This window comes from Amblyraja radiata, chromosome 7 (assembly GCF_010909765.2).
Source record: "Amblyraja radiata isolate CabotCenter1 chromosome 7, sAmbRad1.1.pri, whole genome shotgun sequence".
In the NCBI taxonomy this organism is placed as follows: Eukaryota; Metazoa; Chordata; class Chondrichthyes; order Rajiformes; family Rajidae; genus Amblyraja; species Amblyraja radiata.
Window position 1 is genome coordinate 35,175,839 of NC_045962.1, and position 19,212 is coordinate 35,195,050.

The 19,212-nt window shown below is 43.3% G+C and overlaps 1 protein-coding gene across 3 annotated transcripts in view; it reads left to right on the forward strand.

Moving 5' to 3' along the window:
- slc4a10 (solute carrier family 4 member 10) overlaps positions 1 to 19,212 on the forward strand; it is a 136,168-nt gene that overhangs the window by 62,369 nt on the left and 54,587 nt on the right. For 2 of the 3 annotated variants that reach the window (XM_033024154.1, XM_033024152.1), the window contains exons 7-9: positions 1,045 to 1,095; positions 2,533 to 2,621; positions 12,874 to 13,031. In XM_033024154.1, coding sequence (XP_032880045.1) covers positions 1,045 to 1,095; positions 2,533 to 2,621; positions 12,874 to 13,031 — 298 coding nt within the window. The remainder of the gene's footprint in view (positions 1 to 1,044; positions 1,096 to 2,532; positions 2,622 to 12,873; positions 13,032 to 19,212) is intronic. The other variant, XM_033024153.1, reaches the window with a different exon arrangement.

A 19,212-nucleotide genomic window follows, 5' to 3' on the forward strand; every position in this document is an offset into this window, starting at 1 on the left:
AATCTTGCGCCACACATCTCCTTAATCCTTTACCCCTCTCACTTAAAGTTGTTCCCTCTATTATTTGATATTTCTGCCCTGGGGAAAAAGGTTTTAACTGTCTACCCTATCTATGCCTCTCGTAATTGTATATAGTTCTATCAATCATTAGAACTACCCAATGAATCCACAATAATTCTCTATCAAGCCAATAGATTGAATGACAGATACAGCATGGAAACAGGCCCTTTGGCCCACCACCTCCACATCGATCACACCTATTCACACAAGTTGTATGTTATCGCACTTTCTCATCACATGAGGGGCAATTTTCAGAAGCCAATTATCCTGCAAACCTGCATGTCTTCTGGATATGCGAGGGAATTAGAGCACTTGTAGGAGGTTTACTATATTGTTCTCTAATGATTTGGCTGTTTCATTACTCCAAGCCTCGAAAGAGAATTCCATTTCTCTCCTCAACCATCTTATCTTCCAGGGTAGTAACTTTAAGTGATCATTGTCAGTGTCAATTCTACTTCAGTTTTTATTTCCCTTCATTCCCGCAGGTAAGTTTTATTAGAAAATATTTGCATTTGTTTTGAATGCTGACCATCGATCACCCATTCACAGTAGTTCCTCGTTATCCCAATTTCACATCCACTCCCTACACACTAGGGGCAATTTTACAGAGGACTAATTAACCGAGAAACCTGCACGTCTTTGGGAATGTGGGAGGAGACCAGAGCGCCTGTAGGAAACCCATGCGCTTACAGGGAGAACGTGCGTACTCCACACAGACGGCACCCGAGGTCAGGATCGAACCCGGGTCTATGGTGCGGTGAGGCAGCGGTTCTAGCAGCAGTGCCACCGTGCCGCTCACTGTACTTTGTGTCCTCTATTTTCATAATTTGTTTTGCATTTTCTATAAATTTGTCTTGCATCTTTTATTGTTCATATCTTCATTAGTCCTTATGAGCTTTGTATCTTGTTTCCATCTTTATACTTACCTCTAACAGGCCCAACTCTTTCTGCTCTTTCACTTGTTTCTTTATGGCCTATCGAAAGCTGGTGGGAAGACCTCGAGACATGCTGAAACCTCTCCACAAAGACCTGCAGGTGATTTATTGCTTATTCCCATCACTTTTACACATTAATGATAGTCAGAGTCATTCAGCACGGAAACATTCCATTTGGCCCAACTTGCCCACACCGACCAACGTCCTACACTAGTCCCATCTGCCTCCTTTTGGCTCGTATCCCTCTCTTCCTGTCCTATCCATGTCCAAGTGTCATGTTCATAAGTTCATGGGTCATAGGAACAGAATTAGGCCATTCAGCCCATCAAAGCCACTCCACATTTCAATCATGGCTGATCCATCTTTCCCTCTCCCCTCTCCCCAATCTTTGATCAAAAGACACCCTTAAGATATATTTTAAATGTTATAGTACCTGCCTCAACTACCTCCTCTGGCAGCTGATTCCACATACCCACCACCCTCTGTGAAAATGTTGCCCCTCCGGTTCCTATTAAATCTTTCCCTTCTCACCTGAAACCTATGTCAGGTTCTTGATTCCCCTACTCTGGGTAAAAGATTGTGTATTCACCCTATCTATTCCCCTCATGATCTTATACACCTCTATAAGGTCACCCCTCAGCCTCCTGCACTCCAAGGAATAAAGTCCTAGCCTCCCCAAATCCCTATAGCTCAGATCCTCAAGTCCTGGCAACATCCTCGTAAATCTTCTCTATATTCTTTCCATCTTAATGATATCCTTCCCATATCAGTATAGTAAGTGGTAATTTATAGCAATCAATTAACCTGCTATTCTGTCTTTGGGATGCGGGGAGGAAATTGAAATGCTTCGTAGATATACACAGGTCATGGTGAGAATGCAACTTCCACACAGCCAATGTTCGAGATCAAGATCAAACCCATGTTCTTGGAGCCCAGAGGCAGCCTCTCTAAAAATAAATGGCCTTTTAATTTAAGGGTGTTTAAAATTACGAGGGCAATGCAATCATTGTTTTCTAATCATGTGGGTTTTGTTTAATGAACATTTTTGTAATTTTGTAAGATAATGAATTTAGACGTTAGACTTTAGTGATACTGTGTGGAACCAGGCCCATCGTCCCTTTGAGTCTGCGTGGACCTGCGAACACCCCCTACACCAGCATGATCCAACACATGGGGGATAATTTTCAATTTTACTGAAGCCAGTTAACCTACAGACCCACACGTCTTTGGGATGTGGGAGGAAACCCACGCGGTCACTGGGAGAACGTGCAAACTCTGTACAGACAGTACTGGAGGCCAGGATGGAACCCAGTTCTCTGGCGCTGTAAGGCAGCAACTCTACTGCAGTGTCACTGTGCTGCCACAAATTCTATCACAGAAACACTGACTGTTGTGAATGATTGATTGTGAGGTTTAAACCTAGCTTGTTGCAATGAGCTATTTAGTTCTGGATATATACATATTTTTTGGAATGCTTTGCAACCGATTGTAAAGATTCCGTAACTCTGGAGGACTCTAATCCTTTCCTGTGCATCAGGTCCAATGATCTCTCCACAATCCGCTCCTGCTCATTTGGAAGGCAAAACGGACGTCAGTCGAGAGAACAGCACGGTTGATTTTAGTAAGGTGAGTCACTCTGCATCTGGCTAACGACCTTCAACAAAAGAAAAGTGGTTTTCAACTGAAACATACAAATTCACGTACCTTGTATAGTTACATTATGAATTCATACTTTCCCACTGTTCTTACAAAAGCATAGAACAGAGCACAGGCCTTTCTGTCCACAGAGGAGTGGTGTAGGGCAGAAGGATCTAGGAGTGCAGGCACAACCTTTGTTGAAAGTGGCATCACAGGTAGATAGGGTGGTCAACCAGGCTTGATTGTAATTATGAATAGTCTTTTCACTGACTGGACAGCACGCAACAAAAATGCTTTTCACTGTACCTTGGTACATGTGACAATTAAACTAATGATAGACACAAAGTGCTGGAGTAACTCAGTGGGTCATCAGCATCTTTGGAGTAAAAGGGTGGGTGACGTTTCATGTCAGGATTGGGGCTGAAGAAGGGTCCCGACCTGAAATGTCACCCATCCTTTTTCTCCAGAGATGCTGTCTGACCCGCTGACTTACTCTAGCACTTTGGTATAAACCAGCATCTGCATTTCTTTGTATCTAAACTAAACTAATCCTGATACTGTATGCCTCTACATGAACCATATCCCTCCATTCCCTGCAAGCTGACTGTTACTGACAAGGCATTATTTCAAATAGTGCAGGTCCATGTGCTCTGTGCTATAAAACCTCTTCTCACATGGCGTTATATGTACACCACCAATAAGATAGCAAATCACACTGCTTTTACACACTGTCTTAATTTGCATATACCAATTGAAAATTTTCGACATCAGATTTCTCATGCTGTGCCATTATAGCACGTCTCTTTCACAAATAAACGTGCACTTCTGGTAAATTAATCGTGGCCAAATAATTAAGTTTACCGTAATCATTTGAATTTCAAATGCAGTTGAGGTACATATGCCCAAACTAAAAACACTGCCCTGATGTGAAATGCAATGTGCTGGAGTAACTCAGCTGGTCAGGCAGCAACTCTGGAGAAAATGGTTAGATGATGTTTCGAGAAGAAGGATCTTGACCCAAAATGCTGCCTGTCCATGTTTTCCATTATATTGAAACAAGGAACTGCAGATGTTGGTTTACAGAACAAAGTCACAGAATGCTGGAGTAACTAAGCGGGTCAGGCAGCATCTCTGGAGAACGTGGATAGGTGACGTTTCGAGTTTTGACCCAAAGGTCTGACCTGAAACATCACCTATCTGTGTTCTCCAGAGATGCTGCCTGACCTGTTCAGTTACTCCAGCACTTTGTGCTTTACTCAAGATTCCGGGCATCTGCTGTTCCTTGTGTGTCAATCCCACCTCATTGTTGTTTGGGCAGATTTAAATGTACAGGGCTGATATTCTGGTATGAGTTACTGAGCTGCGTGTATTCAATTATTTTTCGAAGCATAATGGAGCATGAATTAAATGTCCATATCTTGCACTATCCATATCTTGAACAAACACGAGACCGATATGTTGTATTTGACCGGGAAGCATTCGCTATTTTGCACAGAGTATACATTTAGGAAGATTAAAGTATGGAACTGAACTTTTTAACCAAATATTATTCTCAAGGTTTAGCAGATTTGATTTTAAAATGCGCAATGCAATCACAATTGAAGTAAAATGAGCCGTTAGCAAATGTGACTTTCAAGTCAACCCATGTTAAAAGCTTCGAAACAGGCTTATTTTAATCCCCTTTTATGTTTGTTCATACAATAAACCAAAGCATTACATTCTTTACTGGATTCTGTTCAATGCATGGCCTAGGTAGTGAATAAGATACAATTGGTAAGTGCTTTGGATAAGTACAATTCACTGCAAGCCAAACTAGGTCTGGGTGACAATAGTAAATACCATTTCATGTGGGGCATCTGTTAAAGTGGATATTTTTACTTTCTCACTTGTTTAATTTCTTCATCCTCTGCTATCATTATTACTTGTGTGAAGTTTGGCAGGTGGTTTATACCTGTTAAGATCAAGTCATGTCGGAGCAAAATTAGGCCATTCAGCCCATCAAATCTACTCCACCATTCAACCATGGCTGATCTATCTTTCCCTCTCAAGCGTGTTCTCCTGCTTTCTCCCCATAACTCCTGACACCATTACTAATCAAGAATCTGTCAATCTCTGCCTTAAAACTGGTAAACATCCTCTGCACCCTCTCCAAAGCCTCCATATCTTTCCTGTAATGGTGCAACCAGAACTGCATCCAAATGCAGCCTAAACAAAGTCCTGCCGAGTCTGGAACCTGGTTGCCATCGACCAGGGGCTTCCCTCCACCAGCGGAGGGCGATGGCCGGGTCGTGAGATCAGCTGGCCCTTGTCCCGCCCCACCGGGTGTTGTGGAGGCTCAAACGTGTGGAGTACTCGCGGCTGAACAAACCCCTGCTCAGCTGGTAGTACACGTCGGACCCAGGCCCCGAAATCCTTCTCGGGAGCCGGTCCCGCAAAACATGAGCCACCTTTCCTCGACACCCTTCATTCTCCTCCGAGATGCAGGGATGCGTCTCCTGTACGGGCTCCTCCTCCACACCCTGCACTGTCTGGACACAAAGTGGCGGTCGGTGTTGCCTTTTGGTCGCAAGAGGGCCCCCCAGTGGGATTCTCCCCCTCTACATCGGTGACCTGGGGTGGAGTGTACTGCACCAAGGAGTCCCTTGCAACCTGTTTCTCTTGCGGGTCACAGACTCACCAGCCGCCTGCCACTTTTGCGGGCTGGAAGAGTTTGTGTTCCAGGTGCTAATGGAGTATGTGAGGTTTCAGCCCCTGTTCCAACACCTAAAGGGGCTGCTCCTTGCCTTCTGGCTGAACTTCACACCCACCATCCTCATCTTTGAACACCCTGTGTGTAGGGGAGAGGGTGGGGCTGAAGATGTCCTGGTTGAGTTGCTCCTGGGCCTGGCCAAGCTGGCCATCCGTGAGTCACGGCCGTCCGAGCCAGTGTCTGCCCCTTTTCCGGGGTTATGTCCGCGCCCGGGTGGTACTTGAGAGGAACTATGCGCTGTCCACGGGCGCACTGGGGATTTCTGGGACCCTTGGGCACCGTGTGGGGTGGAAGTCATCCTCAATGGGGATTGTTATATAGTTATATAGTAGTTCATTTAGTATATTTGTTTGACTTGTATTATGGTGGTGGGTTTTGTTTTGTTTTATTGTGTACGGTAAATATTATTTTTAATAATTGATTAATTTATTTTTTATTTTTTTTATTTTTAAAGAGATGCAATATGGCTTCCTGACTCAATACGCAATGCCCCGTGTATCTTCATTTCTGAATATAAATTGGTACAATGCATAGACAATTATTCCCCTCCAGTAATAGCTTCACTTGCAAACTTGCTTGTCAGGACAAAATTGTGACTCGTAACTAGATTCATATTTGCAATGTTTCACTGGAATATCAGTGACTGAGGGGAGGCCAGGTAGAAGTACATAAGATGATGAGACGTGTAGACGGGTTAGAGAGCCAAAACCTTTTTCCCAGGATGAAAATATCAAAGACTAAAGGGTGTGGGTTTAAGGAGAGAGGGGCAAAGTTTAAAGGAGATGCGCAGGGCAAGTTTTATTTTTTACACGGAGAAAGATGGGTGCCAGGAACTCACTGCCAGGGGTGGTGGTAAAGGCAGATACAATAGTGGTGTTTAAGAGGCTTTTAGATAGTTAGATGGATATGCAGGGAATTGAGGGATATGGATCATGTGCAGGCAGAGGAGATTGGTTCAACCTGGCATCATGTTCGACATGGACATTGTGGGCTGAACGGCCTTTTCCTCTGCTGTACTGTTTACTTTAGACTTTAGAGTTATACAGTGTGGACACAGGCTCTTTGGCTCACTCAGTCTGTGTCAACCAGCAATCACCCCATACGCTATCCTACACACTAAGGACAATTTACAATTTTACCAAAGCCAGTTAAAATACAAACCTGCACGTGTTTGGAGTGTGGGAGGAAACCGGAGCACCTGGAGAAAACCCATGCGGTTATGGGAAGAACAGGTAAACTCTGTACAGATAGCACAGATACAGATAGTCAGGATTGAACCCGTGTCTCTGGTGCTATGGGGCAGCAACTCTACCTCTGTGCCACTATGCCGCACCAACATTGTGTGTCTGTGCCCTGCCTTGCCTTACTCTACCTGGTGTGGTAGTCCACATCCCTTGGTGTTTGTCATCCCTACTTGCTGGTGGTTTCTCCACTTTGCAATTCCTTAAAGTTCTGTCCTCCTCACATTTCAGTCCTCCACAGTTTATTGTTGTCAGTTTATTGTTCATAGGTTTGTGTCATAGGAGCAGAATTGAGCCATTCGGCCCTTCGTGTCTACTCTGCCATTCAATCATGGCTGATCTATCTTTCCCTCTCAACCCCATTCCCCTGCCTTCTCCCCATAACCGTTCACACCCGTACTAATCAATAACCTGTCAATCTCCGATTTAAATATAGCCATTGACTTGGTCTCTACCTCTGTCCGTGACAATGATTCCCACCAATTCACCATCCTCTGGCCAAATAAATTCCTCCTCTTCTCCTTTATAAAGGTACGTCCTTTTATTCAGAAGAAAGGTCCAAACTCGAAATGTCACCCATCCACATCCTCCAGAGATGCTGCCTGACCCGCTGAGTTACTCCAGCACATTGTCATTTTTTTGTAAGCCAGCATCCACAGTTACTTGTGTGTACAACTGAATGACTTCCTTTCGTACAAAGTTATTTTGCAAATAAAATTGAGCTCAATTAGTTGACGTATTAATTTTGAAAACTAATTAGTGCCTGTGCACCCAACTGTTTAAATTAACTATAACAACTAATGTTATTTTCCTTTGGATGCAAGAGGAGATATCAGAATTTTCTTCACTGCTAATTGTCAAAAATAATATGGGAATATGATTTTAAATTTGCATTTCTCAGAATTGGAATGCACAATAAAATTAATTCACAATTTATTGTAGTAATAATCTTTTATCACTCTCACAGAGCTAACAAGTCACAATTTTGTTAATTAGACAATCTAAGTCGAATGCTCAAATTTTGTTCAAAATATTAAAATAAATGAAAGCATGTTTATTATTAAAAGAATATAAGGAAAGATTGCGCAGAAAGTAACTGCAGATTCTGGTTTGTATCGAAACATCCTATCTGAAGAAAGGTCCTGACTGAAATGTCACTTCTGAGTAAAAAAACTTGACCCACACAACGCTTTAGAAGCTTTAGAGGTACAGCATGGGAACAGGCCGTTTGGTCCACCGAGTCCACACCAACCAACGATCACCTGTGCACTGGGGGTATCGTACACAAAAGGGACAATTTACAATTTACAGAAGCCAATTAATCCACAAACCTCTGGAGAAAAAGGATGGGTGACTTTTCGGGTCAGGACCCTTGTTCTGAAGAAGGGTCCCGACCCGAAATGTCACCCATCATTTTTCCCCAGAGATGCTGCCTGACCCTCTGAGTTACTCCAGCACTCTGTGTCTATACGGAGAGATTGTGCAGGCTTTGACTTTATTCCTTGGAATGCAGGAGACTGAGGGGTGATCTTAGAGAGGTGTATAAAATCACGAGGGGAATAGATAGGGTGAATGCACACCAGTCTTTTATTCAAGGTCGGGGAATCAAAGACCAGAGGACATATGTTTGAGATGAGAGGGGAAAGTTTTGATAGGAAACCGACGGGCACCTTTTTTACACAACAGATGGTAGGTACATGGAACGAGCTGCCAGAGGATATAGTTGAGGCAGGTTCTATCACAACGTTTAAAAAATCTTCCCCTAGCTAACAATGATCTATTCTACATATTCCTTGAACTTCGTCCTTTTTGATGTCTCATTTTCACACCTTACGTTCTTTATCTCTGTGTCACCCTCTCCCCTGACTATCAGCCAATAGATGGGTCTTGAGCTGAATCGTAACTCATTCCTTCCATCCATTTTGTGTCACACTAAACTCCTCAGAAATTTGAGATGATTCCGTATATACCGAATACTCTCTTGAACTTCTATAGTGTACAGTAAAGAGCATTTCGATTGGTTGCACCAAGATCTGGTTCTGTAATTCGAATACCCAGGAAAGAAGGAGATTACAAAGGGCGATGAATACTACCCAGTCCATCACTGGTACTGACCTCCCCACCATTGAAGGGATCTACAGAGAGTGGTGAACACTGCCCGGTCCATCACTGGTACTGACCTCCCCACCATTGAAGAGATCTACAGATAGTGGTGAACACTGCCCGGTCCATCACTGGTACTGACCTCCCCACCATTGAAGAGATCTACAGAGAGTGGTGAACACTGCCCGGTCCATCACTGGTACTGACCTCCCCACCATTGAAGAGATCTACAGATAGTGGTGGACACTGCCCGGTCCATCACAGGTACTGATCTCGTCACCATCGAAGGGATCTACAGGAGGCGCTGCCTGAAAAAGACAGCCAATATCATCAAAAACCCACCCACACTGTTTATTTATGCCTAATATATTCTGTTGTGCTGAAGCAAAGCAAGAATTTCATTGTCCTATCTGGGACACATGACAATAAACTCTCTTGAATCTTGAACCCTGGCCATGCTCTTATCTCGCTGCCGGGAAGAAGGTACAGGAGCCTGAAAACCATGACCTCCAGGTTCAAGGACAGCTTCTTCCCACAACTATCAGGCCCTTAAACCACTCTGTGTAATCCTAACCACAACTATATCTCAGTAGCAAACTAAAATGTACTTTGTTTACTTTCAGTTCAGTTTATTGCCATGTGTACCGAGGTACAGTGAAAGGCTTTTTGTTGCGTGTAGTCCAGTCAAATAAAAGACTATACATGATTAAAATCAAGCTGTCCACAGTGTACAGATAAAGGATAAAGGGTACAACATTTAGTGCAAGATAAAGTCCAATTAAAGACACTCCAATGAGGTAGATGGGATATCAGGACCACTCCAGCTGGTGAGAGGATGGTTCAGTTGCCCGATAACATCTGGTTTTTCCCAACAATGGTTGACCCATGTCTTTTCGCACATTCTTGGTCCGGTTTACTTAGAATAACTGATAATTTCATAGACATGGAATCATACAACATTTTCATTGTCGTACAGCGTGGAAACGGCCCATTTTGCCCAACTTTCCTCACAACAGCCAACATGTCCCTTCTACACTAGTCCCACCTGCCTGCATTTGGCCCATATCCCTCTATCCATGTTCCAGTCTAAATGTTTCTTAAATGTTGTGAAAGTACATGACGCAACTACCTTCGGCTGGTTGTTCCATACACCCACTGCCTCTGCATAAATAAAGTTGCCCCTCAGATTCCTATTAACTCTTTCCCCCTTCACCTTAAATCCATGTCCTCTTGATTTCCCCTACTCTGGGGAAAAGATTATCCTACTCTGGGCATAAAACTGGGCATTTACCCAATCTATTTCTCTCAGAAGTTTGAACACCTCTATCAGATTGCCCCTCATCCTCTTGCGCTCCAAGGTATGAAGTCCTAGCCTGCTCAACCTCTCCCTATAGCTGAGGCCCTCATGTCCTAGCAACATCCTCGAAAATCTTCTCTGCACCCTTTCCAGCTTGACCACATCTTTCCTATAACATGATGACCAAAACTGCTCACACTAAATGTGGCCTCACCAATTTTTTATATAACAACAACATGACCTCCTAACTTACATAATAAATGTAATTTATGTGTATTTATTTGATGTTTCATTTAATGTGGCACTGAAGCTGCAGCAAGTTAAAATGTCATTGTTCTGGTTCAGAGACATAGCATGGAAACAGGCCCTTCAGCCCATCGAGCACGCCGATCAGCGATCACTCCGGTCACGTTCTATCCTACACACTAGGACTAATTTACAGAAACCAATCAACCTACAAACCCGCACGTCTTTGGGATGTGGGAGGAAACCGGAGTACCCAGAGAAAACCCACCTGTTCACAAGGGTACAAACTCCTTACAGCCAGCACCCGAGGTCAGGATTGAACCCGGGTCTCTGGCGCTGTGAGGTAGCAACTCTATCGCTGTGCCACTGAGCTGCCCCCTATTAAGTACCTATGACAAATAATCATGTTTAATCTCTCTGCAATAGTATGCATGTGGAGCAACCAGTACCTTTATATTTATCCTATAGCATTCATGCATTTAAACAGAGCTGTAACTATTTTATTTGTACATCTGAAAAATACATATTGAGAAGCATAGCTTAATTTTTTTTGTCTTTTAAAAGAATGGGTCTGCAGATGCAGAAAATGCAAATTGCGATAAGATGATTAATAGAGTAAGGATTGAATATTTTAATTTATTACAAAAGGAACTGTAAAAGATTTGAGCTGATGGTTCAGTTAATCAGGTGGGATGTTTGGCTTGAGTGAATGCTGCTTAGAGTTGCTTCTAGCCCAATTCAGTGTAAACCTTTCACTATTACAGTTGCCAGCACGGCTAATGTAATGTTCTCTTTGCTGTAACTGCCACCTTATGTTGCTGTTTTGACGCATTGCAGCAGATTGTGAGATTGGAACAGCATATAAATCAAGCAGCAGTTATGTGAATCCATATTATGTAAGAACAAGAGGAGCTGCAGTTATCTGAACACCCCTCACCCTGTAGAATGCAGGTTTATAGATGTGTTCTGCAAACAGTGAGTTGTTTTACAGCTGACACATATTTAAGGTAGCTAACCACTTTCAAAATAAAACTAAGACGGCAACATTTTCCCTGCATGTTCACATGCCATTTATTTGAGAGCTGGAAGACGTGATGCTAAAAACAATCAGGATGTTTCTGCTCAGTAAAGGATGACATCAAGGATACTAATTCCACTGATTGAATTCATCAAACTATTCCTACACATCAAATTATATGTGTTCAGTGTTCTAAGAATTTCAGTTTGAGTTCTGGGAACTATCAGATGGAAATGTAAAATGCATGGTTTTAAGGTACTAGGGCAGAGTTTAAAAGAGAGTTTTTAAGGGTGGTGCAGCAGTAGAGTTGCTGCCTTACAGCTCCAGAGACCCGGGTTCGATCCTGACCACGGGTGCTGTCTGTATGGAGTTTGTACGTTCTCCCTGTGACAATGTGGGTTTTCTCCGGGTGCTCCGGTTTCCTCCCACATTCCAAAAATGTGCAGATTTGTAGGTTAGAAGCAAAGAACTGGAGAAGCTGGTTTAAACCAAAGATATGCATAAAGTGCTGGATTAACTCAGCGGGTCAGGCAACATCTCTGGAGAAAAAGGATTGTGGTTCAGGACCCTTCTTGAGAACAAGGGTCTGGACCCAAAAAACATCAAACATCCGTTTTCTCCAGAGATTTGTAAGTTAATTGGATTCTGTAAATTGTCCTGAGTGTGTAGTTTGTGCCAGTGAATGGGATGATATCTGGTTGATGTGGACTCACTGAGCCAGAGCGCCTGTTCCCACATTGTATCTCTAAAATTTAAAGGAGATGTGCGGGTCAAGTTTTTTTTAAACAGCGGGTTCTGAGTGCCTGGAACGCACTGCCAGGGGTGGTGGTGGTGGCAGATTATGAAAGTGGCGTTTAAGATTCTTTTGGATATATTTTAGATATGTTCGGCACAGACATTTTGGGCTGAGGGCCTGTTCTTGTGCTGCACTGTTCTATGTTCTAACTAACTATATAACCATCCATTATCTTCGGAACTTTTAATTAAGTGGATTTAATATTTGATGTAAATAATTTAATGATCTTGCTCATGGCAACACTGAGTAGTGGATGTGGGATTGATTAAGATATACAGCATGGAAACAGGCCCTTCGGCCCACTGTGTCCATCCTGACACCCAGTCTCTACACCCTCGTGGCAATTTAGAGAGCTAATTAACCAACAAATGTTAGACTTTAGAGATACAGTGCGGAAACAGGCCCTTTGGCCCACTGAGTCCGCACTGACCAGCGATCATCCCGCACACTAGCACTATCCTACACAATAGGAACAATCTATAATTTTACCAAAGCCAAATAGCCTACAAACCTGCATGTCTTTGGGATGTTGGGGGAAACTGGAGCATCCTCGGAAACCCATGCGGTTACAGGGAGAACGTGCAAACTTCACACAGACAGCACCCGAGGTCAGCATCGAATTCGGGTCTCTGGCACTGTGAGGCAGCAGCTGTGCCATTGTGCCGACCTTGGTAATTTAATAGTTTGCCTAAAGTTGACTTTCAATGGGCAAAATGATCAATTATTCAGGTATGATTTATTGCTGCTTGTTTTGTGGTACCAATATTTTTAATGTTGCTCTCTCTATTAGGTGGACATGCACTTTATGAAGAAGATACCTCCAGGAGCAGAGGCTTCCAACATTCTCGTTGGAGAACTTGAATTTTTGGATCGACCGATAGTTGCATTTGTCCGTTTGTCTCCAGCTGTCGTCTTATCGGGAGTCGCTGAAGTTCCCATCCCCACACGGTCAGTTTAGTTTAGTCTATTGTCACGTGTACTGAGGTACGGTGAAAAGCTTTTTGTTGTGTGCTATCCGGTCAGACTAGACATGATTAGAATCGAGCTGTCCTCAGTGTACAGATACAGGATAAAGGGAGTAATGTTTAGTGCAAGATAAAGTTCAGTAAAATCTGGTTAAAGATAATCGGAGAGTCTTCGAGGAGGCAGATGGGAGGTTTGGATCGCTCTCTCACTGGTTGAGTGTAGTTTATTATCACATGTACCGAAGTACAGTGATAAGCTTTTATAATAATAATAATAATAATAATAATATATTTTATTGTCATTGCACATAAGCGCAACGAGATTTGGTATGCAGTTTCCATCCGATGTCATAACATAAATAACTAATAAAATTTAGATTTAGATACCCCGAGAACATGGGTTGTAAAAAGAACAGTAAAATAGTCAAAACAGTTCAAACAGACTAAAGTGCACATGTGTCTGTGCGACGTGACCATCCGAGGGAGCCAGTCCAGGGGGATGGGGGGCACTCAGCCGGGCCGGTTCAGAGCCGCTATAGCTCTGGGAATGAAGCTATTCCTGAGTCTGGAGGTTCGGGCGTAGAAGGCCTTGTAACGTCTGCCGGAGGGAAGTAGTTCGAACAGTCCATTACAAGGGTGTGAGGAGTCTTTATGGATGCTGACGGCCTTCCTGAGGCAGATGCCCTTCAAGTCTGGTAGCTGTGTCCCAATAATCTTCTGCGCTCTGTGGACAACGCGCTGAACAGCTCTCCTCTCCATCTCCGTGCAGCTGAGATACCACACAGAGATGCCATACGTTAATATGCTCTCTGTGGTGCAGCGGTAGAATGTTGTCAGCAGCTGTTGGGGCAGACCAGTCTTTTTTAATGTCCTCAGGAAGAACAATCATTGCTGTGCCTTCTTGACCAGCGCAGCGATGTTGGTGGACCATGTGAGGTCCTCTGAAATGTGAGTGCCCAGAAACTTAAAGCTGGACACTCTCTCCACACTGTTCCCGTAGATAGAGATTGGGGCATATTCTCCATTATGGGACCTCCTGAAGTCAATAATCAGCTCCTTGGTCTTGGAGGTGTTTAGTGACAAGTTGTTACGTATGCACCAGTCCGCCAGGTTCTGCACCTCCGCCCTGTATTTTGTTTCATCACCGTTGGTGATCAGCCCAATCACTGTTGTGTCGTCTGCAAACTTCACGATGGTGTTGGTGTTGAATGCAGGAACACTGTCGTGTGTGAAGAAGGAGTAGAGCATGGGGCTTAGTACACACCCCTGTGGTGTGCCGGTGCTCAGGGTGATAGTGGAGGACAGGTGCGGGCCCAGTCTCACTGCCTGCGGTCGCTCCGTCAGAAAATTCAGGATCCAGAATTCAGGATATGGCGTGCTAACCAGTCAATACTTGACAATACTAACAAGATAATACTTGATTACAATTAAGCCATCCACAGTGTTCAGATACATAATAAAGGGAATAACATGATTAGTGTATAGTGCAAGATAAAGTCCAGTAAAGCTGAATTAAAGATAGTCCAAGGGTCTCCAATGAGGTAAATAGTAGCTCAGGACAGCTCTCTAGTTGTTGGTAGGATGGTTCAGTTGCCTGACAACAGCTGGGAAGAAACTGTCCCTGAATCTGGAGGTGTGCGTTTTCAAACTTCTATACCTCTTGCCTGATGGGAGAGGGGAGAAGAGAAGGGTGACCAGGGTGAGACTGGTCCTTAATTATGCTGGTGGCTTTGCCGAGTCAGTATGGTGTAGATGGAGTCAATGGAAAGGAGGTTGGTTTGTGTGATGGTCTGGGCTGTGTCCACAACTCTCTGAATTTTTTTGCTGTCTTGGATCGCAGAGAGTGTTGTCGTAGCCCAGACCATCATGCAAACTAACCTCCCTTTAATGTTAGTCTTGTGGATGCATGTGGCTCTTGACTCTGTGGTAACCACCTGTTCATGGCGAATGCGCTGAAAAAAAAAATTAGAAACAAAAGCATTTCAGCTGATAAGGAAATATAAAACATGTTCTCCCTTTTAAGTTCTAAGCATGGAAACTCAAATATTTTAGATCAATCAAGAACTAATTGCCAAGGCGAAAAATATTAGGCTTATTTCCCAGATCAATAAGAAATGTTTGCGTTTCCTCTTAACGCCAATTATGAATAGATTGTTTGAGCTCTCATTCAAATGACATTTGGACAGGTACTTAGAAAGGAAAGGTTTAGAGGGATATGGGCCAAATGCAGGCAGGTGGGACTAGTGTAGAAGGGGCATGTTGGTTGGCATGGACGAGTTGGGCCGAAGGGCCTTGCTTCCACGTTGTATGACTATGACTCTAACTTTAAAGTACATGGGGGTGGGAAACGTGATGTGTGTTAGGGCAGATGTTTTGCGATGAGCTTGTGAGGGATCTCTGGCATAATTAATATTGATGGGATTGGAAATTATTAATGTGGTAGCGATGGATAGACTGCTTCTGTGTTACAAGGGCTTGAATGATGGATGCATGCAATCTGATACGTGAGGAGATTGGTTGTTGCCTAGAAATGAGGTACAAGGACAGCAAAGATACTTTATGATAAAGGTACATTCACACTTAAATCTTAAGAGGTTCAGCCAACATTTTGGACCATAGATATCAACTTCGATACGCGCAGAAGAACTGTGATTAAATTAGTCCATTTCGGTGTTGGAAGCGTACGTAATGGCGCCATTGTTAGCGTAAGAAAGGTGGAGAGTTCTTGTGGGAAACTAGATCGTGTTAATTCACAATGAGTCTTAGCTGGTCACTTAAAGCTCAGCCAAGTATACACTGCTGCTCTGCCTCCCTGAACAAGTCCCAGACCACTGCTGTGAACTTGAGGCACATGTAGCTTAGTTTAGTTTAATATTGTCACCGAGGTACAGTGAAAAGCTTTTGTGTAGCGTGCTATCCAGTCCGCAAAAAAAACTATACATGATTACAATCAAGCTATTCCCCAGTATGGATACAGGGAATAATGTTTAGTGCAAGATAAAGTCCATTGAAGTCCGATTAAAGATAATCCGAGGGTCTCCAATGAGGTAGATGGGAGGTCAGGACCATTCCCTAGTTTGCCCATAAAATGCTGTCTACGACACATCAGTAGAAGTTGGTGAGGGTTGTTGGGGACATGCCAAACTTTCTAAGTCTTCTAAGGATGTAGAGGCATTAGTGTACTTTCTTGGCCATTGCTTTAATGTGGCTGGTCTAAGACAAGTTGCTGGTGATATTTACTTCCAGGAACTTGAAGCTTTCAACCATCTTTAATTTGGCGCCATTAATATATGTGTACTGCTTTGCTTCCAGAAGTCGATCACTATCTCCTTTGTCTTGCCGACACTGTACTGAAACTAAACCACAAAATGGTGGATTCACTTAGCAGATACCCGTGGAAAGACAAAGAGTTAATGTTTCATGTAAAAAAAACTTTTGTTAATGGCATAGAGTCATACAGCTTGGAAATAGGTCCCTCAGCCCAACTCGTCCACGCCGACCAAGATGCCCCATCTAATCTGGTCCCTTTTGCCCACATTTAGTCCATATTCCTCTAACCTTTCCCATTCATATACCTGTCTAAGCGTTTTAAAAATGTTGTTATTGTACCTGCTTCATCTACCTTAACTATCTGGGTGTTGAGTGTCCTGTTTTTCGTGGCACTCTATGCCCAATAAGTTCCTTTACTTTACCTCAGACTTTACTTTAGAGATATAGTGTGGAAACAGGCCCTTCGGCCCACTGAGTTCGCGCCGACCAGCGTTCCCCATACACTAGCACTATCCTACACACTAGGGACAATTTAACAATTTTACTGTGGCCAATTAACCTACAAATCTGCACGTCTTTGGAGTGTGGGAGGAAACCCGGAGCACTTGGAGAAAACCCACACGGTCACAAGGAGAACGTACAAACTCCATGCAGACAGCACTCGTAGTCAGGATCCTATGCAACAGTCCAAATGGTTTACTCTTCAAGAGGCTTTTAATTAATCCAGGGGAGAAATGTTAATCCTACATTCACCTCAAATTCCCTCGCTATTAGTTTTGGAACTATTATGCATTGTTAATGGTATTTATGAAGCTTGTAAAGCTGAAATGTTCAAAGTTCCCATTTGTTGCCAACCAAACAAAAAATCCACGATGACCAAGTCTGCTCCTAATGCGCATTGAATTTACTTATTTGTAAAGTCAACTTGAGCGTGAGAAAATGTAATATTTACTCCGGTGTCAACACTAGTAGATCCTAGCAAATTGTGTGGACATAAGTAACTACAGATGCTGGCTTACCGATAAAGACACAAAGTGCTGGAGCAACTAAGCAGATTAGGTAGCATCCCTGGAGGACATGGATAGGTGACGTTTCAGTTCAGGACCCTTCTTCAGACTGAAGGATCTTTATACAGTCCTTTATACAGTGTATCCCCAAAATCTAAGCAACTTACTACACAATAAAGTTGTGTACGTTGCAAAGAGCATCAAGGTATTGGGTTTATCCCATTTTGCTTCACACGGTGTTTGGAATGATGTTTAAGGTGAGAGGAGAAAGATTTAATAGGAACCTGTGGGGCAACGTTTTTACACAGAGGGAGGTGGGTGTATGGAATGAGACAGTTTGAAGAAGGCATCCGACCCGTAACATCACCCATCCTTTTTCTCCAGAGCTGCTGCCTGACTCGCTGAGTTACTCCATCACTTTATGTCTATTGTTGCTACAGCAAGTCGTTGAGGCAGGTACTATAACAATATTTTGAAGACATATGGACAGGTGCATGGATTGGGATGGTTTAGAAGGATATGGGCCAAATGTGGGCAGGTAGGACTAGTGTAGGTCGCCAAGTTGAGTCAACATGGGCTAGTTGAGCCAAAGGGCCTGTTTCCGTGCTTTGTGACTCCAATCACTCCCTCAATGGGTAATTTGTGTGACTTGTGTGAGCTCGGCAGCCTGAATATGCAGCAAACGGCAGAATGAAAATGCAATACTGCTGTAATCACTCTCTGACCACTTCCCCTCTATTGCTGTCTCACTGGGAGCGAGGGATTATAGAATTAACCATCTGGATATGAACTCCTGTGGTTTTAAGTTAATGAATAGCTGAACAGTAGTATATCTTCATTAAGTAAAACTGTGAACTGGTTTGATAAATCAGCTTTGTTTGCACATATCTCTCACAAAAAAGGTGTTCGGTTAATATTTTTACAAAATAAAAGACATGTTCAGGATCATTAATAGAATGTCGAAACAAGGAACTGCATATAATAATAATAATAATGGATGGGATTTATATAGCGCCTTTCTAATACTCAAGGCGCTTTACATCGCATTATTCATTCACTCCTCAGTCACACTCGGCATATGGTGGTTTACACAAAAGGACACAGAGTGCTGGAGTAACTCGGCAGGTTAGGGAGCATCTCTGGAGAATATGCATCGAAGTATCAGGTGGGGACCCTTCTTCAGACAGGTCCCGTCCCAAACCGTCACCTATCCAATGTTTGAAGAAGGGTCCTGACCCAAAACATCAAGTATCCACCTCCACAGATGTTGCCTGACCTGCTGAGTTACTCCAGCACTTTGTGTCTAAGTAGCCGTTATATTAAATGTGAGTGATTAGTTCACACTTAGGAGGTCAACATCTTAAAAGGCGACCAAAGATTAGGGGGAAATGGAAAATTATGAGGCATAGATAGGGTAGACAATCTGAACCTTTCCCCAGGATAGAAATATCAAATAATGGAGGGCTTATCTTTAAGGTGAGATGGGCAAAGTTTAAAGCATATGTGTGGGGCAAGTTTTTCATACACAGGATGGTGGGTCTTGTAACAGGCTGCCTGAGGTGGTGGTGGAGGCCAATGCAACAGTGGTGTTTAAGACTTTTGGATAGGCACATGGATATGCATGGAATGGTGGGATATGGGTTATTTTCAGGCAGATGAGATAGTCTTGGCATCATGTTGGGCACAGACATTGTGGGCCAAAGGGCCTGTTCCTGGGTTGTACTGTTTGACGTTCTACATTTTTTGTAGGACAACGTTTATTCCTAACACAGGCATTCCCTGACATACATAATGGTTTGTTCTGTGAACCCTTACGTAAGTCAGATTTTACTTACGTCGGAATCACCATCCCCAGCCCCAAATACTATCTCAGCGGTGACCCACTGC